The 25,853-nt window shown below is 45.0% G+C and overlaps 1 protein-coding gene across 1 annotated transcript in view; it reads right to left on the bottom strand.

Moving 5' to 3' along the window:
- Positions 1-18,488: 18,488 nt before the first annotated feature.
- The window catches only part of LOC137562417 (electrogenic sodium bicarbonate cotransporter 1-like), a 74,882-nt gene continuing 67,517 nt past the window's right edge, over positions 18,489-25,853 (bottom strand). Inside the window, exons 21-23 of the mRNA XM_068273760.1 lie at positions 24,353-24,499; positions 19,171-19,247; positions 18,489-18,729 (exon numbers count right to left, since the gene is read on the bottom strand). Of these exons, the coding sequence (XP_068129861.1) occupies positions 19,194-19,247; positions 24,353-24,499 (201 nt within the window). The 3' untranslated portion in view covers positions 18,489-18,729; positions 19,171-19,193. The remainder of the gene's footprint in view (positions 18,730-19,170; positions 19,248-24,352; positions 24,500-25,853) is intronic.

The following is a 25,853-nucleotide window of genomic DNA, read 5'->3' as shown; positions in this document are numbered from 1 at the left end:
AGCCTATGCAGGTAGGAACTGCCTTGTCCTCTCTGTCCCCTAAAGCAGGGCTTTTCAACCTGTGGTACGCGTACCACCAGTGGTACTTTGCTGTTGGCCAGGTGGTACATTCCAAGTTAACCTGCTACTTAATTGCCCACCTGACGCTTGTCCTGGTCCCATCCCAAGTTCAGCTACCCCTTGCAGCCCTGCCGTCACTGTGCACCGTTCGCCTGGCTGTCTCTTCACTGCGCCCGGGTTACCACTGATCTGAGGTCTGAACTATTACAAAGGACAGCACAGTGAGGAGCAAGCAAGGGGGAACCGAACTTTGTGGGGAGTCACTGCCCAGCTCTCTGGTGGTGGGGGAGGCTACCTGTATTGAAGTGTGTGTGTGTGGGGGGGGGGGGGGGCTGGATATGCTGCCTGTATTGGCAATCTACCTGCAGACTGCCAACAATGGCAATCTGTAGGCTTGTAATCTGATTTTAATCCTTTTCCCCACCAATGCCTCCTGCTATTCCCCTCCCATATGCCCCCCCCCCCTTTTCTTAAAGTGTACCTGTAAGAAAAAAGTGCCCCGGGAGGAGGAAGCCTCTGGATCCTAAAGAGGCTTCCCCCTTCCTCCTCAGTAGAGGGGATCCAGCGCTGGAACCCCTTAAAGATCTCCTTGTTGGTGTGAGTGCACACGCAGTAGTGGCTCTCTGCTCGGGCTCCGATGGAAACACACGAGTCTGATCGGGTCATATCTATTGCGCAGGCACACTGGTGGTACTTGAAAATGTTCAGGTGATAAAAGTGGTACAGTGAGTGAACAGGTTGAAAAGCCCTGCCCTAAAGCATGCCTGAAAGGACGCAACTTATGCCTATGCCGGGACTGCGGAGCAACTGATTCATCTTCTCCACACTTGCCAGTTGTACATGTTCACTTTCTTGCTTGGGTGTCTGCATGCTTTCATGTGTGCATATGTTGCATCAGACTTTGCAAGCATGTGTGGACTTTGACACATAAATGCGCATGCAGGACGCTTGAAGATCCACCAAAACATGATAGCCTTGCCTATTAGCATCGCCTCCAGACATTTCACAGTGCTAATAATTTTGATGGAATCTATGGATGTGCTTTACATTTTTCTTCCATGCTCTCTCTGCTTTCCTGACTGTTCCTGATCTGTACTCCCGGTCCTGACCCAGTTTGTCAGAAAACCCTCCTTCTGATTACATGGTTGGACCTCAGTTTGTTACCTCAATAGTCTGTTAGCTGCTTGCCATGATCTCAGCCTGTGACCTCATTTAAACTCTGCCTGCCTTGACTTTGGCTTTGTTGGAAGTATCAACAGTATTATTACCTAAACTGCAGTATAGTAAAATAACCACAAGATGGCACTGTGTGTAAAATGTGATGATGATCTTAATATATTCATTCTGTGTTCCTTTCTGTAAGCTGCATTTCCTGATGGTTGTGTATGATCTATCTCTGCATGTTTACCTAAACTGCAGTACAGTAAAACAGCCACAAGATGTCACTGTGTGTAAACTGGTGATGATTTCAATGGTTTTGTGATTTCTTGTATTCTCTCTGACCTAAGTAAGATGCATTGCCTGATGATGGTATATGATATATCTCTGCATGTATTTCTTCAGTAAAGAGTTCTTACTTGTTATACTGGGTGCCTCTGTGTGTGTACAGACCATCAGACTTGTGTCCTCAACTACAACATCTGTTAACTTTCACATGATGAAACAGAGGCTAGCACCGTCGGGTATTCCGCTGCAAATCTGCTTTATTTCTCACAGATGCGTTAAATTTGAGACATCCTTCTTTGTTGTACGACATCTTTTAACTGCGAACCCTGATTTCAGCTTATCTCTTTACTTTTTCTACACTCCCTTTACTTTGTAATACCGCCTTTTCTCCTTACTACCGGTGGGACAATTCCAGAGGTTGAGACATAGGCCTCAATTCACTAAGATCATGTTGGAGATAATAAGGCAAGAGAAAACTTACCTCACACAGTGAGAGAGTTATCTTATCTCTTCATTCCTTACGTTACCTCCTCCCTAGTTAATTTACCTCCTCTGTAGTTAATTTACCTCCTCAGTGGCGTAGCTAAGGAGTTGTGGGCCCAGATGCAAGTTTTACAATGGGGCCCCCCCATGCACTCTATTCATAAGAATTGATACTGCGCACCAAAACTTGCCAATGGCAACTACAGTGTCAGAGGTGCAAGAAGGGGATGGGGAACAGTTTGTTAATGATTACCACTATTCAAAGTATCTATAGAAGTGATTATTATGAGCACATAACCAGTAGGAAGCTAATACTGTAGTTGAGGGAGGGCCCTTCGGGGCCCCTCTGGCCCAAGGGCCCCGATGCGGTCGCAACCTCTGCAACCCCTATTGCTACGCCCCTGTACCTCCTCTGTAGTTATTTTCACATGCAGTTAATTAACAGCCTGTCTTTAACTCTGGAGTTATTTTAAGGATTGGAGAGTTAACTTAAAGACAGAAGAGTTAACTTTAGGTTTGCCTGAGGTAAAATGTTTCCTGAATACTACGTGCCTTATCACCATGGTAACAACTCAAGAAGAGTTATTAAAGACAGGAGATAAGCTTAGTGAATTGAGGCCATAGAGATCACCAACTACAAAGAATTCATCAAGGTGATGTAGGGTGATCTGGTGGAGCCCAGGTGGCCACTTACGTAGACTCAAGAATTTAGAGAAGTCCACACTATCCGCTAGCATCAGTGTCATCAGTGTACGTTACAGATTACCCAGCAAGCTCATGGTGAACCAGAACTCCCAGGAGTGTGGAAGGGGCTACAAAGGACCATAAAGTCCTCTTACTGAAATGTTAATGCAAAACAAAAGTTTGACATCTTAAATGGAAGGTATTTGTGATTATTCAGATTGGAGTGAGCATATGATATCTCCCACGATGCATCACTGCTGAATATGCAAATCATCCTTTGTCTCTGTATGCTAAACACACCTCCAGAACTGCTGGAATGAAATGATGTGTCAGCTTGTTAATAACGGTGTACATTGTAACACTAGTTAGACTAGCTGGTAAGGAGGGACCTTAGGCTGGCTGATCCATTGTCTTTTGCCCCATCAGCAGCTTACATTTCTGTAGTTGTTGTGTTCTTGCTGATCTGAGAAAACTGTTGAATTCCCTACTATCATTAACTTTGACCTGTCCTGCAGTGCCTGATAAATATTGTTTTTAGAAGGTGATATCAGCGGAGGTTTTCTTTCTTTAGTGGAAAAGAAGGCATCTTCGCCAATATTGGTGCCTGGCGAAGATTGCAGCTGAGAGGGCAGGGGCGTAACAATAGACCCTGCAAGGGAGGCAGCCTCAGGGGGGCCCGGACGCAGCAGGGGGCTCCATGGGGGAAGAAGTTTCTTTTCCCTGTCCTGAGACGCTGAAGCTAAGGGCACGGAGAGAAAAAACTTTCTGCTCTCTGCACAATTGTTCTAATGACTGCCTCTGCTCAGCTACTGAAAAGGAATCAGGCAAAGTTTTGCAGAAAAAAGATTTGTAGACACTCCCTATTCAGTGTGCAGCAGGGTCTTGTGTACAGCACCTAGCCCCCAACCTCTCTAGCCATCACCAAGTGCTCTGTACTGTAGTGATACTGGAGGAGTCCTCAGAGCCAGTTTTGCTCCATCAGAGAGGAGGACAGAGTGAGTGTAATAAGCTGAGGCTGGGAGCACACTCGTCTGTCAGTTTTCTGTATGCGTTTTCTGTACACCATGTGTGCTAGGAGGGGGGGATGCGGCCCCATCCAAAGATTTTCAGTGAGGCCCAGTGATTTCTAGTAACGCCCCAGCGAGGGGGACAGTTAAAGTTAGGCGTCGATAGAAGGAAGGTTCAAGTGAGAATATGATTAGGTTTAACTGGAGGTCTACCATCATATTACCTATTGCCCAGTAGTAGAATATTGGTAAATTTATAGATATTCTACTAGTGGCTATACCTAGCTTCCAAATTACTGTGGTGCCATTTTTACATGTACGCTTTTCAGATGTTTTCTGGACACTAACCTAGCCAGCCAGCTTCACACCTTAAAGGGGAACTTCAGCCTAAACAAACATACTGTCATCAAGTTGCATTAATTATGTTATTTGGATAGATAGGTAATATAATCTCTTACCCACCCTGTTTTAAAAGAACAGGCAAATGTTTGTGATTCAAGGGGGCTGCCATCTTTGTCATGGGGGCAGCGATCTTTTTGGTTGAAAGGAGGTGACAGGGAGCAGGAGACACAGTTCCAACTGTCCTGTGTCCTGATCACCCCTCCCAGCTGCACACGCTAGGCTTCAAATGTCAAATTCAAAATGTAAGAAAAAAAAATTTGCACCAAAACAGCAGAACGAGAGCAACAACATCAGAAATCCCATCATGCTTTACACAGCATCAGGGGAAAAATGCCCGGGCAGTTTTCTTCTGTGCATCTAAAAATGAGGCTTGTATAAGAGAAACAAAGTTCTGATGCTGTGAAACTGTTAAAGAAACACCAGGCCTTTTCAGTGCTGCTGAGTCGATTTTTAGTCTGGAGGTTCACTTTAAACTTCCAAGCTTTCTCTATCTGTTTTGGTTGATGGTTCTGGTTTCAAGCCTGGTCCAATCACAGATGAAACTTGCTCTCTTCTGGTGTGTCTTCTCTCCCATCATCAGGAATAGAAAACCTTCAATATCATTCCTTTTATTTTATTTCTTACGGTCCTGAGTAAGCCATGGCTTCAAGCTTATAGTTCATATAGCAAATGCTTTTCCCAGTATTTGTCCTTTCCTTCACGATGTCAAATCCCACCCACTGGTCACATAAATTAAAGAGGAACTTTAACCCAGCAGCAAACTTCATCCCAGTCACTAGCCAATAACCCTTTCCCACGAGAAATCTTTACCTTTTCTCGAATGTAAATCATCAGGGAAGTCTGTATGGCTGAAATTGTAGTGAAGCCCCTCCCACAGTGTGATGTCAGGGCCATGGCAGTAAAGATGATGACCTGCAGGCGCATGTTGAACAAATTACTTGACAAGTATGACAAGTATCAATCATTTCTTGATCTATCTTCTATTTTTTTGACTTCTCAGTTTGCAGTGTATTGCTTTACTTTTTTGCCCCACTACTATTTTTCAGTAAAGTTCCTCTTTAAAAGGACTCAGAGATGAATGAAATAAAAAGATTTATACATACCTGGGGCTTCCTCCAGCCCCATCCACTCGGATAGCTCACACACCACCGTCCTCTGCTGCTCGCAGCTTCGGGAACCAGGTCCCGTCACAGACATCAGTGGCGCGGCAAGCTACGCAGGAGAAGTGCGCCGCCCTCTATGTATCACTCCAGAGAGATACGCAGAGGGTGCACTTCTCCTGCGTAGACTAGAGCCGACTGACGGAAGTGCGGGGACGGAGGACCGCGGCGTGGGAGCGATCAGAGCGGATGGGGCTGGAGGAAGCACCAGGTATGTATAAATCTTTTTGTTTCATTCAGCTCTGGTAAACGTTTAGTTTTAATAGTTTAAAATCTTGGTAAATACTTTAAATTTAAAGGACTCAGCCATGGTCATGTGATTTCTCTTGGACCTTGTTGTCCTCCAATGCCAGCATAGCCCTTGTTTAATGACACTGGGCCAGGGCCGTTTCTTGGGCGGTACGGACAGTGAACCGCCCTTGTTGCAGACTCGCAGACCAGCAAGTTGAAGAAGGGGGGCGCAGGCAGAAGGACATAACCGCTAGGGAGCTGGTGACGCGCGGTGAAGCCAAATGGAAGAAGATTACCAGCTTTATCACCTTCCTTGACTCCTCCTAGGCTGCCTGCGTCAGTTGTCAAGTCATCATTACGTCACCACCACATGATGACATCTGATGTCCTGCAGCGGTACTGCAGGCTGTCAGTGCTCGGCGCCCATGGAGGAGTCGGCTTTCCGGGCTTTCTTCCCCTGTGTGTTTTCCTGGTCCCTGCTTCCTCCTGGATGAGCGGCTGGTCACTAGTAAGTAGGCAGATCTACTTGTGACCTGTGGCTGTATGACCGTCCCTAAAGAGTAAGGGTTTGCGAGTTCACGGGGATGGGGAGGAAGGGGGCACAATTTTTACACCCTCGTCCTGGGTGCAATTTAGCCTAGAAACTGCCCTGCATTGGGCTGGGTTGTCCAAACGCACTACTCACTTGATGCAGCGGCCCACAAACCATTATGGGAGAGTGGTGCTGGGCCCACCCCCTTCCCATGTCCTCATTTGGATTATTGTTGACTGTCAGCTACTGCCCCCTGAAGACTGTACTTTGAAGTCTTTCTGCCATGGAGTAACAGCACATAGAATAGAACCTGAAGAAGGTTTCTTAGCCAAAAGCTTCCTTAGCCAATAAATGCTAACATCCTGATTCAAATCTTCCTGCTTTAACAAGATGGGGCAGATTCTCTTCCACTTCAGTACAGTCATGACTACATTATTAAACATTATGTTGGGGCTTAAAGAGACTCTGTACCAAAAATTACAACGTTTTTTCTACCATTCTACAAGTTCCTAAAGCTATTCTAATGTGCTCTGCCTTACAGCAGCACTTTCTACTATAACTGTCTCTGTAATAAATCAATGTATCTTTCCCCTGTCAGACTTGACGGCCTGTGTCTGGAAGGCTGCCAACTCTTCCGTGCTGGTCTGTTTATGCACAGTCTCCAGGCCCCTCTATGCACACTCCAGTGTGTGTGTATTAACATAAGCCAGCAGGTCTCTGCTATCTTATCAGTGATAGAAGAGAGCTGGATAAAAATCCTCCTCTGTTAGGCTGTGAAAGTAGCTGGCTGACACATACTGAGGAATTACAAACACAGGCACAGGCAGAGCTGTCTGCAGGAAGCCTGTAATGTTCAGTGCATGAGAGAAGAAGGGGACAGAAGGTAAACACACAAATGATCTTTTGAAATTCAAAAGGAAAGCTGTATACAGCCTGCTTGTGTATGGATGTATTTTCTATGTGTGGACATACTGTACATCAATCTACTTCCTGTTTTGGTGGCCATTTTGTTTGTTTATAAACAAACTTTTTAAAACTGTTTTTGACTACTTTTAATGCGGCGGGGAGCGGTGAAATTGTGATAGAGGGTAATAGGAGGTATCCCCTAACACACTGGTATGTTTACTTTTGTGTGATTTTAACAATACAGATTCTCTTTAAACTCAGTTCCTTTGTTTTCAACTTTTATCAGAAACAAGCCTCTGTCATGCAGTACCTCTATGAAAAATGTAGGAATGGTGCAGGATGGCACAGGGTTCTGGGTGCAGCCAGGGGTAGGGTGATGGGTGCAGGCAGGGTGCTGGGTGCAGGCAGAGGCAGGGTGCAGGCTGGCACAGGGTGCTGGGTGCAGGTAGGGATAAGGTGCAGTCAGGGGCTGGGTGCAGGCTGAGGCAGGGGCAGGGTGATGGGTGCAGGCTGGTGCAGGGTCCTGGGTGAAGGCAGGGGAAGGGGGATGGATGCAGGCAGGGTGCTGGGTGCAGGCAGAGGCAGGGTGCAGGCTGGCACAGGGTGCAGGTAGAAATAAGTTGCAAAGTGCAGGCAGGGGCAGGGTGCAGACTGGCACAGGGTGCTTGGTGCAGGTAGGGATAAGGTGCAGTCAGGGGCTGGGTGCAGGCAGGGTGATGGGTGCAGGCTGGCGTAGGGTCCTGGGTGAAGGCAGGGCAGGGTGCTTGGTGCAGGCAGGGGCAGGTTTCTGGCGGGGGTGGGGCAGGGTGATGGGTGTAGTACAGGCAGGGACAGGATGCATTTACAGACCTCAGATCAGCGGCGACTGGTCATGCAAATTTTCTGCTGTCTCCTCCTGTCCCGTCTGAGCTGAGCCCCTCTCTCCATATTAGACCACCGATCAGCGGCATAACAGCAGAAAAAGACAGAGCGCACCCGCTACACGCACCCGGCGTCTGTAATACAAATGCAGAAGGGACGTCATTGGTCACTTCCGCATTTGGATTACATACATCGGGCACGTGTAGCGTGTGCGCTCTGTCTTTTTCTGCTGCAATGCGCTGATTGGAGGCAGATTAGTAAAGCAGCGCTGTGGGGAGGGGGGAGCCGCCAGCAGCAGAGCGAGGCCCCCCTTACAGTGAGGCCCCAAGTGGGGGCGTGCCTCGCTTGTACGCTGGCGGCACCCCTGGACCCCAGCTCTCTTACACTGACAATGTGGGCCTTCAATACATGGTGGTATACTTTGTCTGAGGAGGTATGGTTATTTTTTACTATTTTACAATAAAGGGAAATGTTTTTGGTCTACCCTGACTTGGTTTGTGTTTTTTATTTTCATATTTTTACCTTATTCGACAACGACTTACAGCAGTGATAAACTCACTCAGTTCCCAATAACTATAACCGTATTTTTCGGGTTATAAGACACACTTTTTTCTTGGGGGGAAAAAACACCTGTGTCTTATAGTCCGAATACAGGGAGTTACCAAAGCCTGCTGATATGAACCGCCAACCCGCTGCAATGTCAGGGACTCCCTGTACTGTCCCCGGTGTCCTGCTCTACTCCCCCTATAGAATGTAATTAGCAGCAGTAGCCGCGGGTATCACTCACCTCATCCTATGAGCCCTCAGCAATCACCTGCTTCTATCTCTTACTCCTTCTTAGTCACGTGTGTTATGACAAGTGCCGGTCACGTGTCTTATGACGAGTGCCGGTCACGTGTCTTATGACGAGTGCCGGTCACGTGTCTTATGACGAGTGCCGGTCACGTGTCTTATGACGAGTGCCGGTTACGTGTCTTATGACGAGTGCCGGTCACGTGTCTTATGACGAGTGCCGGTCACGTGTCTTATGACGAGTGCCTGTCACGTGTCTTATGACGAGTGCCTGTCACGTGTCTTATGACGAGTGCCGGTCACGTGTCTTATGACGAGTGCCGGTCACGTGTCTTATGACGAGTGCCGGTCACGTGTCTTATGACGAGTGCCGGTCACGTGTCTTATGACGAGTGCCGGTCACGTGTCTTATGACGAGTGCCGGTCACGTGCCTTATGACGAGTGCCGGTCACGTGTCTTATGACGAGTGCCGGTCACGTGCCTTATGACGAGTGCCGGTCACGTGTCTTATGACGAGTGCCGGTCACGTGTGTTATGACGCGCCCAGGAAGTATATATATTTTTTTGCATATTCTATGTTGAAAAATCTTTTGAAACTGAAAGGAGAATGAATGGATAACTTGCCTTTTTTTTACCGCATAGAAAAAAAAATTGTAACTTTAAAACCAATATCTTCAAAAACTAATATCTTTAAAGGTCTTTTTGAGAAGGTTTTTAGACTTGTTCCCACTATTCTCCTAACATACCTAGCACATTTGGTGAAGATAACATGTATTGGTGCTTTGCTATTAAAGGGAACCAGAGGTGAGAGTGATCTAGAAGCTGCCATATCAATTCATTGTAATTTTAGCAATTTATGCGAAATTTCATTTAGGACTACCGCATTCATGATTTTATGTAATCTGCAAAATGAGTAAAACGCTGGTTGTTTTTTAAGAACCTGCCGCACCAGTCCCTGACGCAGAGCCGCCTCTCCTTCTCTCCCCTCCCCCTCCCTCCATAAGTACTTTAGCCGGCAGTTGTAATATGCTTACATAGCCCTGCGCCCACACCGTGCATAGTACAGCTGCCTTTTACATACAGTGGCTTGCAAAAGTATTCGGCCCCCTTGAAGTTTTCCACATTTTGTCACATTACTGCCACAAACATGAATCAATTTTATTGGAATTCCACGTAAAAGACCGATACAAAGTGGTGTACATGTGAGAAGTGGATCGAAAATCATACATCATTCCAAACATTTTTTACAAATAAATAACTGCAAAGTGGGGTGTGCATAATTATTCAGTCCCCTGAGTCAATACTTTGTAGAACCACCTTTTGCTGCAATTACAGCTGCCAGTCTTTTAGGGTATGTCTCTACCAGCTTTGCACATCTAGAGACTGAAATCCCTGACCATTCTTCTTTGCAAAACAGCTCCAGCTCAGTCAGATTAGATGGACAGCGTTTGTGAACAGCAGTTTTCAGATCTTGCCACAGATTCTCGATTGGATTTGGATCTGGACTTTGACTGGGCCATTCTAACACATGGATATGTTTTGTTTTAAACCATTCCATTGTTGCCTTGGCTTTATGTTTAGGGTCATTGTCCTGCTGGAAGGTGAACCTCCGCCCCAGTCTCAAGTCTTTTGCAGTCTCCAAGAGGTTTTCTTCCAAGTTTGCCCTGCATTTGGCTCCATCCATCTTCCCATCAACTCTGACCAGCTTCCCTGTCCCTGCTGAAGAGATGCACCCCCCAAGCATGATGCTGCCACCACCATATTTGACAGTGGGTATTGGTGTGTTCAGAGTGATGTGTAGTGTTAGTTTTCTGCCACACATAGCATTTTGGCCAAAAAGTTCAATTTTGGTCTCATCTGACCAGAGCACCTTCTTCCACATGGTTGCTGTGTCCCCCACATGGCTTGTGGCAAACTGCAAACGGGACTTCTTATGCTTTCTGTTAACAATGCCTTTCTTTTTACCACTCTTCCATAAAGGCCAACTTTGTACAGTGCATGACTATAGTTGTCCTATGGACAGAGCCTCCCACCTGAGCTGTAGATCTCTGCAGCTCGTCTAGAGTCACCATGGGCCTCTTGACTGCATTTCTGAGCAGCACTCTTCTTGATCGGCCTGTGAGTTTAGGCGGAGGGCCTTGTCTTGGTAGGTTTACAGTTGTGCCATACTCCTTCCATTTCTGAATGATCGCTTGAACAGTGCTCCGTGGGATGTTCAAGGCTTTGGAAATATTTTTGTAGCCTAAGCCTGCTTTAAATTTCTCAATAACTTGATCCCTGACCTGTCTTGTGTGTTCTTTGGACTTCACGGTGTTGTTGCTCCCAATATTATCTTAGACAACCTCTGAGGCCCTCACAGAGCAGCTATATTTGTGCTGACATTAGATTACACACAGGTGCACTCTATTTAGTCATTAGCACTCATCAGGCAATGTCTATAGGCAACTGACTGCACTCAGATCAAAGGGGGCCGAATAATTATGCACACACCACTTTGCAGTTATTTATTTTAAAAAAAATGTTTGGAATCATGTATGATTTTAGTTCCACTTCTCACGTGTACACCACTTTGTATTGGTCTTTCATGTGGAATTCCAATAAAATTGATTCATGTTTGTGGCAGTAATGGGACAAAATGTGGAAAACATCAAGGGGGCCAAATACTTTTGCAAGCCACTGTATCTGGCTAGCAGTCACTGCCATGTATCCCCTTTTCTTATTTCTCTCTGCTTCAAACACAATAGGGGAATGATAGCTGAGTGAGTTGTGCGCCCCCTTCTGCACTGCGCCCTGAGGCTGGAGCCTCTCTCGCCTCTGCCTCAGCCCGGCCCTGTATACTCTGGTGTGCACCTGTGTAAAAGTGAGGGCTTCAAAATGCATAAAATATGAATTAAAACAGGCATTTATTGTTGAACAAAAAAAAAGTGACAATGACAGTATATATATCTCGCATATCAGTCTTCTTTGCATTTTTCTTTTATCCCATCTCTGTCATTCGTTTCTGTTTTTCCTCATGTCTGAACTGTTAGCAGATTCTAGGCTCTTGCAGTTATAGTAAATGCTGTTTCAGGACTGACCACTAGAGGGTAGCAGTGCTTCACACTCCTGAGCGATCAGAATTTTCAAATAGGTGCAAGATTTCAGTTTCATGAAGTATGATGAACCAGATTCCACATATTTATAGTGATAACATAGAACCGTATTTTTTAGGCATATAAAACATTCGCGTCATCAGCTGAAGCCGGCACTAGGGGAGCAGTGAGAGAGAAGAAAGGTCTGTGATCGCTGCTGGATGAGGTGAGCCATGCTGCCACTGAGAGGAGGACATGGGGACAATACAGGGAGCCCCCCAACAGAGTGATGGGTCAGCAGCTCGTATCAGCAGGTGTTCGTAAGTTAGGGACTCCCTGTCATATAATTTAGCAGTGAATTTTTCTTCCTATTTTTGGTCTTAAAGCGGAATTTAACCCTGCATTTCAACTTTGCTCTAAAACATTATTTACAGTATATTATATGCAACCAGCATTTTTTTTTAATAGACCAGCATTGGAAGGGTTACACAGGGCTTTAACCTTCCTGGCGGTAAGCCCGAGCTGAGCTCGGGCTATGCCGCCGGAAGGCACCGCTCAGGCCCCGCTGGGCCGATTTGCATAATTTTCTTTTACCTGCACGCAGCTAGCACTTTGCTAGCTGCGTGCAGTGCCCGATCGCCGCCGCTACTCGCCGATCCGTCGCGCCGCAGCCGCCCCCCCCCCCCCCCCAGACCCCGTGCGCTGCCTGGCCAATGAGTGCCAGGCAGCTCTATGGGGTGGATCGGAATCCCCTATGACGTCACGACGTCGTTGACGTCGGTGACGTCATCCCGCCCCGTCGCCATGGCGACGGGGGAAGCCCTCCAGGAGATCCCGTTCTTTGAACGGGATCTCCTGATCGCCGATCGCCGGCGGCGATCGGAGGGGCTGGGGGGATGCCGCTGAGCAGCGGCTATCATGTAGCGAGACTTTGTCTCGCTACATGAAAAAAAAAAAATTTTTTAAAAAAGATTTGCTGCCCCCTGGCGATTTTTTAGCAAACCGCCAGGAGGGTTAAAGTTCCTGGAGATTTCTGCAGACGCATCCGAAGCTCAGATAGTTACATTTTGTTTACATAAATGTATCTAAGTGTTGAATGTTACACACTTTGGCTGTCCTCCAGCTCAGTCAGAGAGAGTCACATTCAACACTTAGATACATTTATGTAAACAAAATGTAACTATCTGAGCTGATGCGTCTGCAGAAATCTCCAGGAACTTTAAAGCCCTGTGTAACCCTTCCAATTCTGGTCTAGTAAAAAAAAAATGCTGGTTGCATATAATATACTGTAAATAATGTTTTAGAGCAAAGTTGAAATGCAGGGTTATATTCCGCTTTAAATACAGTAAAGAACATTGATAAGACTTCAAAACTCTTAAAGCAAACCTGAACATTTTTCTGAAGGTAAAAGATAGATACTTTCCTCCGGAAAGGAAAGCCTCTGGATCCTCTAGGATTCTCCATCTCCCTCCACCTCATCATTCCGGCGTTCAGAGGCGTAACAATAGACCCTGCAAGGGATTCAGCCGCAGGGGGGCCCCGTGGGGGGAAAAGCTTATTTTCCGTCATGAGAGACTGACAACTAAGGGCACAGAGAGATAAAGCTTTCTGCTTTCTGCACAATTGTTCTAAAGACTACATCTGCTCAGCCACTGATAAGGAATCATGCAAAGTTTTGCAGACAAAGATTTGTAGACCGTCCCTATTCAGTGAGCAGCAGGGTCTTGTGTAGAGCACCCAGCCCCCAAGCTCTCTACCCCTCCCCACGTGCTGTGTACTGTAGTGATGTTGGAGGAGTCTGCAGAGCCAGTTCTGCTCCATCAAAGTAGGACAGAATTAGTGTAATAAGCTGAAGCGCGAAGAACACTCGTCTGTCAGTTTTCTGCACACCATGGGCTTGATTCACTTGATTCGTGATGTCTGATATCATGATCGCGCTATTGTTTTGTGTGGGTTATATCTGGCGTAACGTTTTTCGTGCGCAAACGCACGTATGTTCGCATAAACATTCACGTTTGCGAAAAATCGTGGTTGCGCACAAAAAATGTTACGGAAAGCGCTAACGCGACCGTGATATCATTTATCATGGTTTAGAGAATCAAGTCCCATGTGTGTCTGTATGTGTGAAAACATGCAGGTTTATCACAGAAGCGAATGTTTATCACAGAAGCGAATGTAATTGAAAGAGAAAATGGGCAAATGGGCTTGATTCACAAAGCGGTGCTAACCTACTTAGCACGTCTAAAGTCTTTAGACGTGCTAACCAGGGTGCTAAGTAGGTTAGCACCGGATTTCTCAATCAGATCGCGCGCAAATATTTGCGTACAAAGCTTTGCACGCGCAAAGTCCTATGCGCGCGCTAAGTCCCATAGGCTTTAATGGGCACTTCACGCGGAGCGCCCTGCGCTCTGTGCAGTGCGCGCGTAAAGTTTTACGCGGATAAAGTTTTGCGCACATAAAGTTTTGCGCGCGAAAAGCTCGTTTAGATGTGCTAAGGGGGTTTTCACAGGCGTGCTAACAGTTAGCACCACTTTGTGAATCAAGCCCAATGTATGCAGTGCTACACTGCTGTCTGTTTCTATCTGCATGGGGAAATACATTCATGTGTGCACTAGCTAACTGATCAACATTGGTTCTCAGTTTACCTGTGCAGAAAGCGAGAGAGAGGGGCATCCAAAGTTTTGCAGAGGGGCCCAGTGATTTCTAGTTACGCCCCCTGCACACTGTGTTAGAATGGGGCGGTGGAGAAGGACGGGAGAAGTCCAATTGGCTTCATGCAATCAGGTCTACTGTCACTGATTTTCTTACAATTTGCTGAAATGATTGAATCGGAAGCTTGATCGGCCCGCAGTATTGAGTAATGTATGGGCACCACTTTTTGGGATGTGGCAGAATGCTGTTGCACAGTCACATGCTTCCCACCTGATCTTGTGGCGCATTTTACCTACTAAAATAGGGTGACCCAGAAAACACATTTAATGGTTCTTAAAGAAAACCTATACTGAAAAAAAGTTCCCCTGGGGGGTATTCACCTCGGGAGGGGAAGCCTCTGGATTCTATTGAGATTCCCCCATCCTCCTGTGTCCCACGGCGGTCTCGCTGCAGCCCCCGGAATGCACAGGCGACAAATCCAACAGCCTGTGCAATATTTACCTTTTTGGGCTCCAGCAGGGGCGCTGTTGTGGCTCCTCTGACGGAGATAGGCGAAAATAGCCGATCTCCGTCGGGTCCGCTCAACTGCGCAGGCGCAGGAGACTTGCGCCTGCGCAGTATTGTGGCCCAACGGAGATCGGCTATTTTCGCCTATCTCCGTGGGAAGGAGCGGATACTGCTTCTGCGCTGGAGCTAAAAGGTAAATATTTACAGCGCCCCCCCGGGAGGATTTTCTCCGCCGCCGTGGGACCGAGGAGGACGGGGGAAGCCTCAATAGGATCCGGAGGCTTCCCCCACCCGAGGTGAGTACCCCCCAGGGGAGTTTTTTTTCATTACAGATTTTCTTTAAAGGACTTCCGAGGCGAGGAGGATTACAATATGTTTCCTCACCTGGGGCTTCTTCCAGCCCATAGCAGCGGTCTCAGTCACTCGCCGCAGCCCCGGTCCTCCTTGGTGTCCCCGCTGGCCACCTATAGTGATCACAACCCTGCCTGCGGGTTGGCTCTCCTGCGTCAGGAGCAGAAGAGCCGGTCCCACCGGCGGGTTGTGATCATTTGCGCGCTACATTTAGTGAAACAACCCCATTGTGTCTATAGTTAATTTGGGAAATCAGAACCACTACAGCGAAAAAAGTTAATATCTGACAGAACCAACTGGTTTTGGACTAGTCCATCTCCCCATGGGGGATGCTCAGGGTTTTCTTTGTTTTCAAAAACATTTCCTGAACGGCAGTTACTAATTCTAACTGCTAAAATAGTGTCCAAGCGAGTAGGGTGGCTGACTGGTATCTTACTGTTTTGACAGGTAGACTTATTTACTGCCGTTCAGGAAATGCTCTTGAAAATAATGAAAATCCCCCTTGAGGACATGGATTAGTCCAAAAGCTGTCAGACCAATCGGATTGTAACTGCTTACTTTTTTCGCTAATATTTGTTCACAGCAAATATTTACTAATAACATTTTATGTAAAATGTTAGATCCAGGGGGAACAGAAAAGTTATTATATAAATGTGCACCAAAGAAAAATGACACTTTCTTATGTATTTTTGCTTTATTGGAAAACATAATATTGCCTTTGTTAATAAATACAAACCAATAAAAACCATAACAAACTTAACAAAATACATATAAAGCAATACTCCAGGTTCATCATGGCAGCTTCATCGCACTCTGCTCAGCTCTACAAGTACGGAAGGGGATAACTGAGATTTGCCGTAAAATACGTAACAGCCTTAAGCAGCCCATACACTCAGCCGATTTTCTGGACGATCGATCGATCGCGGTCGATCGATCGATCGATCGATCGCAAATCGGTTGGCCGATCGACCGATCGACGGCCGATTTCGATCGATTTCGATGGATTTCCATCGAACTAGCAGGGTGGAAAATTTAGGTCGATCTGATGAGATTGCTTATCAGTTTGCATTGGCCTTAATGGAAATCTGATGGCAAAAAAATGCCATCAGATCGAATTTCAACAGATTTCAAACTGAAATCTGTTGGAATTCTATCCTGGTAAAAAATGTTCTAAAAACGCATCAGATAGATCATCAGATGCATTTCTTATCTGTCTGCTGCCAATCTGACGAGTGTATGGGCACCTTAAGGAAACGGTACTATATTGTCATTTGACTTACTTGTCCCTCAAAGCTGTAGGCAGGGAGGGTGAGTAGACACCCTAAAAAAAGAGAGAAGCACAGAACAACGGGAGCCCCAATAGTATAGTATGTCAAATTGTAATGTGAGGAAAGGTGGTACTCACAAAGGGAGGTTGCAGAAGGGGCAACCAACCACTAGAAGCAGAGAGCAGAGTATAAACCTGACTCCACTCAGGTCTCCATGAGAAACTGTATGTGGTCGCACTGACTCCTCATGCAAAAAGCAACCACTGGTCCTGGCGGTGGCACGGCTCCATGGTACCAGGGTACACCCCTCCAAAGGAAGGTGAAACAAGCACAAAGAGAAGGAGAAGAGGCAGGGTATAATTAAACTTGCTTAAAGAGACACTGAAGCGAACTTATTTTGCACATGTTACCTTATAAGTCGCTTCAGTGCTCTCATAACAAGTAATCCGGCGTGTCCCCGCCGCTAAATGAGGACTGCAGAGCCCCCAAATACCTCTGCAAATATCCACGACCAACTTGGTTGTGGATTTTGCTGCGCTGAGAGGCAGAGCTTCCAGTTGTAGCTCTGCCCCTCCTGACGTCAATCGCCGCCTCTCCCCGCCCCTCTCTGTGAAGGAAGAGTGAGAGGGACGGGGTAAGAGGCCGAGATTCGCCGCGATTGACATCAGGAGGGGCAGAGCTGAAGCTGAAAGCTCTGCCCCTTCCAGGAAATGCCGGCTGGATTGCCCCCCCGGGGATTTTGGGGCTCTGCAGCCCTCGTTTAGAGGCGGGGACATGACGGATAACTTGTTATGAGGGCACTGAAGCAACTTATAAGTAACATGTGCAAAATAAGTTCGCTTCAGCGTCTCTTTAAAACCAATATAATGAAAAAAGGGATGAGGTGGCTTACCTCAATGAAGACAAAACTCATATAATAAATGGTGCCTTATTTTTGGCTTATAGCACAAAATCGGCCTTAGGAAGTGGGTTCAGTCCCACGAAACGTGTTACTAGTGCATAATTTAAATGTATTATATGAATTCTGTCTTCATTGAGGTAAGCCTGTTTCATCTGATTGGTTTTAACTCAGTTTTATTATACTCTTGGGGGCTTCTTCTCCTTCCCTTTGTGCTTGTCCCTCAAAGGAGCTTTTGATTTCAATAGGTTGTAAAATTGCATGAAATGGATAATAATCGCAATATTGGAAAATCTAAAAAAAAAAAAAGGCTACATTTCAACTGCTGTGTTTCCCTGCAAACAAATTCGGGTGGGAAAACGCAGGACTATTGACTGGCAAACGTAGACTAAAGAGATCAACAGGCTGACTACAAATTTGCGTGCAGGCAAAAAAACGGCAGCATAAAACCGCATAACGCATTTGAGTCTTTATAGCCCTGCGTATCACAGCTAGAGGGATTCAGATGCCTTCTCGCATTGCAACAAGTCCCGGAATCGCGTCTCGCAGATGCATGCCTGCACAGGGGAAGCTTAGGCTCATAGATTCGCCTGGAATTCTATTTAAAAATTAAAGTCACCCATTTTATCAGTGACCGTTACTTTATATCTGCATAAATAAACTGTATTAAACTGTATTCAAATCCCTATTTTATGCAAATATTATATATTATTTTGGATAGTATGAAAAAGGTAAGAACATTGCCATCAGGGGCGTAACTAGAGGGGAGCAGACCCTGCGATCACAGGGGGGCTCTGAGCTTCCCCTCCTCCGATACAGGGGGCTATACTTCAGATCAGGTGCTTGTGTGGCTACACTTGTTATGGGTTTGAAGAACATGATGTCCACACTTGTTTTATGACCCTTATGAGATAGGGCCCCCAGGCTGTGAAGGGCACCGAGGGGAGGCAAGGGAAGGGGTATGAACATTGGGGGGGATCAAAGTTTCACTGGGGAGCCCCATATATTGTAGTTACGCCACTGGTTGCCATTTATGTTCCTATGTGGGAGAAATTCATTTCCTGTCCATTCAGGAACTGGGTATCATTTTTAGAAAACTGTTTAGGGATTCAGTTCATAAAATGTCCCTTCAATGGTATAGAAAAATAGGAATTTTTTGTAGCGCGGGGGACTGATGGAACCTGGATCACAATCTTATTGCTGCTCCTCGCTTAATCTTCTGTTACACACCAGGATCACAGGACAACAAATAAAGGGATGAGAACGTAAGATCTACCCCATAACTTTCTATCCAAAACAAACTTTTAGCTTTAACTTTCTGCATTCTCTACAGTGCTTCATAATATCGGACATTTCAGACATTTGAAGTCCTTTGATTTTCTGAATCTGATCCATCGCTCGAGCTTTTTTAACATCACTGAAACACAATACAGCAATCAATTAAGGTTCAGCAAAATACAGGTAAAATACCCAGCAAAAATATATATTATTTTTATTTTCCAGTGAAAAGGGATGCCACGATATCAGAATTACAAATCTAAATCCAGCAATGCAGCAATTCACACGGTACAGGCTGGGAAAGGGGAGGAGGACAGAAATGCAAATGAGAGAAGAGTGAAGCAACGCAGCAGGAAAAGCATTTGATTGGTCCAATTCCAAGCTGAGTATAATTTGCATTAAACCCATTAAATCTGCATGCAAGCTAATTTTTTGCATCTTGTTAAACACCTCTAGTTATTAGTGAAAAAATGGTAAAATTAGATTTAGTATTATTGTGGAAAACATATACAAACAATGCTGATTGTACATTTCCATGGGCAAACAATCTCAGCCATTTAATTATAATCACACCAAATACCTTTTCAGATTCTGTTCTCTGATTTAGTTTACTGAAATGTTGATTTCTGGTCCTTTTTCTTGATACTTCAACTCAGACTAGAAATAAAATACAAAGTAATTTCACAGTTATTTCTCATCTGCCATATATATTCCTTGTTTTTCCATTTTGGTGCAGAGTTTTTTGAACTAACAAAAACAATAAACTTTAGGTGAATTTCCATTTTTTGCTAAGAAAAAAAAAACAGAACAATCCTCCAGATTCATATATACATTACAGGGGTTTCGACAGAACTTTTTCAGCTTTCAAATATTGAAATATGAGAAGAGACAAAAAAAGCCATCCCATGGTTTTGCAAACAGCAATATTCCTGATGGGTGTGTCACCTTGTTAATTACTCTGGGTGTGTTGGGAAGAAAGCAATGCTTCCTTCTTTGTGCAACTGATTACTCATGCATGGTTCGAATCCTGGCTAGGGCCAGTACCTATTCAGTAAGGAGTTCAAGGCAAGACTCCCTAACACTACAGGGTGGTCTCTTGAGTGCGCCCCAGTGGCTGCAGCTCTTGAGCGCTTTGAGTCCGACAGAAGAAAAGCTCCATACAAATGTTCATATTATTATTAAGATGTGCAAAGCCTATACTAGTGTAGTGAGAGTATGGTGGACAAGCCAGGGCCAGGTCATTCAGAATTCCAGCACTGGACAAATCAAAGTCGGGTCATACAGTGTTCAGGCACTACGTTGGACAAACCAAAATCAGAGCAGGCAGTGTTCAGGTTCTACACTGGATTAACCAAAGTCAGGTCAGGTAGCTTTCAGACAAAACAGAGGACAAACCAATTCAGGTCAGGCAGTGTTCAGGCAATATAGCGGACAAGCCAAAGTTGGGTCAGGCAGTGTTCAGGCACTACACTGGACACCTCAAAGTCAGGTCACACACTGTTTAGGTACTACACTAGACAAACCAAGGTCAGTTCTGGCACTATGCCGGACAAACCAAAGTCAGGTAGCATTCATGCAATACAGAGGACAAAACAAATTTTGCTCAGACAGTGTTCAGGCAATAAGGAGGACAAACAAAAGTCAGGTGAAGTAGCATTCAGGCAGTGCACTGGACAAACCAAAGTCAGGTGAGGCAGGGTTCAGATAACACAGAGGACAAACCAAAGTCAAGTCACACAGCTTTGAGGCAGTACACAGGAAAAACCAAAGTCAGGTCAGGAAAGGTTCAGGCAATACAGAGGACAAACCAAAGTCAGATGAGGCAACATTAAGGAATATGCTGAACAAACTAAAGTCTGGTCAGGCAGCGTTCAAGCCATATAGTGGATAATCTCAAGTAGATCTATGAGGAATGAGGAAGGTAAGGTGGAAAATGATTCATATCAAGTAGATGTTAATTGCTTACCACACCTCATAGTGTATCCCTAGCTTTAGATTAATACAAGAGTAATTGGATAAGGATCTTATTAAGCCCTAGGCTGCCTATGTTTCTTGCGGATTTCTTTTTGTTGGCAGCTGAATGCACCAGATTGTATGTTGCACTGAAATAACTGCTGTGCAGACATCAGAGTTCAAATTTATCCCCTTTAGCACCTGAGCGGTATGTACCGCCGCAGGAGATCGCATGGCCCCGGGTGGGTTTTTTGTAATAAAAATTGTCTCAGATTATGTAGCTAGCACTTGGCTAGCTACATGTTGCCCCCGATCGCTGCCGGCACCCTCTGATCCCGCCCTTAAACATACCTCGCCCCGGAAAAAACGCGATGGTGCAGCCTCTCCAATGGCCTCCAGACGTCGCTATGGGGAGGATCGGGACTGCGCATGACGTCGATGACGGCATAGTGACGACAGAAGCTGTTTGGGGAAGTTGCGGTTCTTGCGGGATCGCGGCTAAGTAAATATAGCCAGCGGTGATCGGGGGGATCAGAGCGGTGCCGGGGGACTTGGGGCACATGTGTAGCTAGCCTAGTGCTAGCTACACTATATAAAAAACATTTGAAACAAAAATTTCCCTCCCCCCAGACGCATGGCCGCAAACATTGAGCGCTAGGGTGGTTAAATTCAAAACAAGAATATGAGACTGCAGGGACGTTCTATAAACTATCGCTAATTCAAATGCAATTAATTATCAGTTCAGGTTTGCTTTAAGAAATGAACCAATCTGTAAGCATAAAGAAAAAAATTCCAGTAACTAAAATATGAATTGTACAAGGCCCTTCACAAATAGCTCCTTATTCAAATCACTTTTTCTCCTAGGAGATCATTTTTCATCTTTTCTTTAAAATACATTTTCACAGCACTCTGCAATTGAAAAATGAGATTGAAAAGTACTGACAAAATCATTCTGAGTACTTTCTTCCTTGCTGATGGCTCAAAGGGGAACTTCAGCCTAAAGAAACATACTGTCATTAAGTTACATTAGTTATGTTAATTAGAATAGATAGGTAATATAATCTCTTACCCACTCTGTTTTAAAAGAACAGGCAAATGTTTGATTTCATGGGGGCTGCCATCTTTGTCATGGGGGCAGCCATCTTTTTGGTTGAAAGGAGGTGACAAGGAGCAGGAGACACAGTTCCAACTGTCCTGTGTCCTGATTACCCCTCCCAGCTGCACACGCTAGGCTTCAAATGTCAAATTCAAAGTGTAAAAAAAAAAAAATTGCACCAAAACAGCAGAACGAGAACAACAACATCAGAAATCCCATCATGCTTTGCACAGCATCAGGGGAAAAAAGCCCGGGCAGTTTTCTTCTGTGCAGCTAAAAATGAGGCTTGTATAAGAGAAACCAAGTTCTGATGCTGTGAAACTGTTAAAGAAACACCAGGCCTTTCCAGTGCTGCTGAGTCAATTTTTAGTCCGGAGGTTCACTTTAAAAAGCATTTTATTGTTAATGTGTTTAAATACTACAGAGGGGAAAACTTAGGAGAAAATGTTATTCAAATAGGGGCCTCTATCTTCACACCATTCTTTGTGCTGAACAACATGAATTCTTATGAGGTTTAGTAAGATCCAGGCTCATATGCAATTCACTCTCCCCCCCAACTCCCCCCCCCCCCCCCGCCCCCCGAACCCCCTTGCCCCAACTCCCCCCCCCCCCCTAGTTTTCTCCTACATTATATTTTCACCTCTTGGCCTCAATTCACTACGCTTAACTGCTGTCTTTAATAACGTTTCTAGAGTTATCACCATGGTGATAAGGCATGTAGTATTGAGGAAACATTCTACCTCAGGCAAACCTAAAGTTAACTCTTCTGATTTTAAGTTAAGGAGAGATCTCTAAAGTTAACTCTTCAATCCTTAAAATAACTACAGATTTCTAAACTAAAAGACAGGCTGTTAATTAACTGCATGTGAAAATAACTACAGAGGATGTAACTTAAAGTGGATCCGAGATAAACTTTTACCCATTGCATAATTGTGTTCCTTTCATATAGTTTATAGGGCATTCCTCAAGCCAAATACTTTTTTAGTTTTGTTTTAATACTCTAATTGCCTATAAACTAAACATGCCTCGCCCACAGCTTTTCACAGTTGGCAGTGTAGCAAGGGATTATGGGAGCTCAGTCTGGGCAGGAGGAGGTTACTAGCCATTGATTTCAGAGGCAGAGGGGAGGAGGGAGGAAGAGAGGGGACTGAATTTACACACAGGCAAGCTGATAGCATCTCCAGCCCTCAGCCCGTGACAATGAGACAAACAGAACATGGCTGCCCTCATTGTATCACAGGAATAAATAATCATAAACTCTTGAAGCTGTTTGCAGCTAGATATGCTGTGTAAACTATCTAAACTTTAGATAAGAGATATAGACAAGTTACTTGTTATAGTTAGTTTTTCATCTCGGATCCACTTTAAAGATAGAAGTGATAAGATAACTCTCTCGCTGTGAAAACGTATCTCTACACCTTAATAACGCAAGATCGATGTGTGGAGGTAAGTTTTCTCTTGCCTTATTATCTCCAGCATGATCTTAGTGAATTGAGGCTATTAAAATGCTTTTTAAACCACCAGCAAGCAAGAAAATTTTTACCAACGTTTGGGTATTTTTTCAATTGTAAAATGCTGAAAAGTTATTTTAAAGAGAAGATGAAAATGTATCTCCTAGGAGATAACTCAGGTGAAAACATGAATTGCATACGGCACCAGACTTTATTCTGAAATGTGCTGACTGGAATAGAATTCAGAAAGCAACTCTAATGCTGGGAATACACCAGGGCCCATATGCAATTCACTATTTTCTCCTGAGTTTTCTCCTACGAGATAATTTTTCATCTTCTGTTTAAAAAAAAAATTCAGCACTTTGCAATTGGAAAAGCATCAAAAACTAGGTGAAAAGGTACTACAGAAATTATTTGAGTATTTGTTTGCTTGCAGGTGGTTTAACCTCCCTGGCGTTCTATTAAAGATCGCCAGGGGGCAGCGCAGCGCTATTTTTTAAATTTTTTTTTTTCAATCATGTAGCTAGCCTAGCGCTAGCTACATGATGCCCCCCTCCCTTCCGCATCCCTCCCACCCCTCCGATCGCCGCTGGCGCTGTAAGCCATAAGGAAATCCCGTTCTGAAACGGGATTTCCTTTAGGGCTTCCCCCATTGCCATGGCGACGCACGTCGTGACGTCATCGACGTCGGCGACGTCATGACGTCACAGGGAGACCCGATCCACCTCTCAACGCTGCCTGGCACTGATTGGCCAGGCAGCGCACGGGGTCTGGCCTGGGGGGGCCCTGCATCGCGGCGGCGGCGGATCGGCGGCGGGCGGTGGCGATCAGGTGAGACACGCAGCAAGCAAAGTGCTTGCTGCGTGTTTAAAAAAAAAATTATTCAAATCGGCCCAGCGGGGCCTGAGCGGCGACCTCCGGCGGTAATGGACGTATTAAGTCGTCCATACCGCTAAGGAGGTTAAAGGGCATTTAATTGACAAGGTGTGAAACTATCACCTAGGAGAAAAGTTAGGAGAAAAAGTTCATTGCATATGGGCCCATAAGTTTTTTTGGCAGATGGATGGCTCGATAGATCATTTCCAATACGTCCGATCTGATTTCGATCATTTTTCTGATCAATTAACAGAAGTGAATTGAAATCGATTGGAAAAAACAATCAGAAAATCGTCCATTAAATCTGCTGAAAAAACTTATCATGAATTCCCAGCATAATGCAAAAAATAAAAATCTGTTGGATAACAAATAAAAATTTGTCTTACGTCTTCACTGTCTGTGGAATCTGCATCTTCTGCCACGTTACTCTCTTCAGTTTTAGCTGTTTTTGGTAAGATATCATCCAACCAGCTGAGATCATGTAAAGAAAAGATACACTCCATAGCCTTCCGAATACCTGCCAGGGCCAGCAGCTGAAACACAGATGGGAATTTAGGGACATATTTTTGTTATAATAGATTTGTATTAGTGTTTCAAGAAAAACAGCAAAGAGCTAGTATAACACTTATAGGACAACTGTGCTGAGAGGGATATGGAAGCTGACATATTTATGTCCTTTTAAATAATACCAGTTGCCTGGCTGTCCTGATGATCCTCTACCTCTGATATTTTTCGCCATAGACCCTGAACAAGCATGCAGCAGATGAGGTGTTTCTGACATTATTGTCAGATATGACAAGATTAGCTGCATGCTTGTTTCTGGTGTGATTCAGACACTACTGCAGCCAAATAGATCAGCAGGGCAGCCAGGCAACTGGTATTGTTTAACAGGAAATAAACATGGCAGCCTCCATATCGCTCTCCTTACAGTCCTTTAAAGCATATTTGTGAATAGCAATATAATCAAGTTGAACTGACATACTGTACTCAAGTTATAATCTCGTACATTGTAAAGCCTATGGTCTCAATAGTTTCATGAAATTACATATCTCATTCATCAAAGAAGGCTTATAGATGAGTTTGAGTTGCCATCGCTCACCCATTCTCTTGGCCTTTAGCGGCTGGGTGAGCAAAATAGTAGTGTCTTAAAGGACAACTATAACCCGCTAAAACAAAAAAGTTATATACTCACCTAAGAGGAGAGAAGATCCTTCGGAGCCTTTCCTCTCTGCATCCCCTCATTCCACAGGCCTGCTCCCATGTTGGCAGTACTGAGCCACTCGTCTTTGGAAGGACTCAAAGACCTCAGTACTTCTTTGGCCTTCTAAGGAGATCCGGAGGCCTCCTTAACATTAAAGTTGGAGGGTGGAACGGGGGCCCATCGGTGGAACGAGGGGGTGCAGGGAGGAACGGGAAGGTTCTACTGGATCCAAAGCCCTCCGTCCTCTTAGGTGGGTATGCAACTTTTCGAGAGACATTTTCATCTTGTGTTGTCATTATGGGTCCAATTGGACGTTACTTAATTTCTATATGGTGCCCATCATTCCGGTCGTCAGAAAAATCGCATAGTGGTACGGGCCTTAAGATTTTCATAAATTAGGAAATTGTCTTAACCTACTTTTGACATGTTTTAATACTAAAAAGGACTGCCTCCAAAATGCAGCTATGGTATGGTTTACTGTTGTGAATTTTTTTTTTATTATTCTTAGGACCTAGTTACCCCTTCCATTTTTTCCCCTGATATTGCTTCCTCTTGATTATTCCAAACAAAGAACCTCAGAACTGTATAAATCCACTGATGACCTTAATTCATAGCCTCTTGGCTTTAGGACAGTCCCACCACACATCTTCCAGTACAGTAATGGGAAAATTGGAAAAGGAGTCCAA

The sequence above is a fragment of the Hyperolius riggenbachi genome, chromosome 3 (genome assembly GCF_040937935.1).
Source record: "Hyperolius riggenbachi isolate aHypRig1 chromosome 3, aHypRig1.pri, whole genome shotgun sequence".
In the NCBI taxonomy this organism is placed as follows: domain Eukaryota; kingdom Metazoa; phylum Chordata; class Amphibia; order Anura; family Hyperoliidae; genus Hyperolius; species Hyperolius riggenbachi.
Note: the sequence above shows the minus strand (reverse complement) of the source record. Positions and strands in the feature narration are given on the sequence as shown.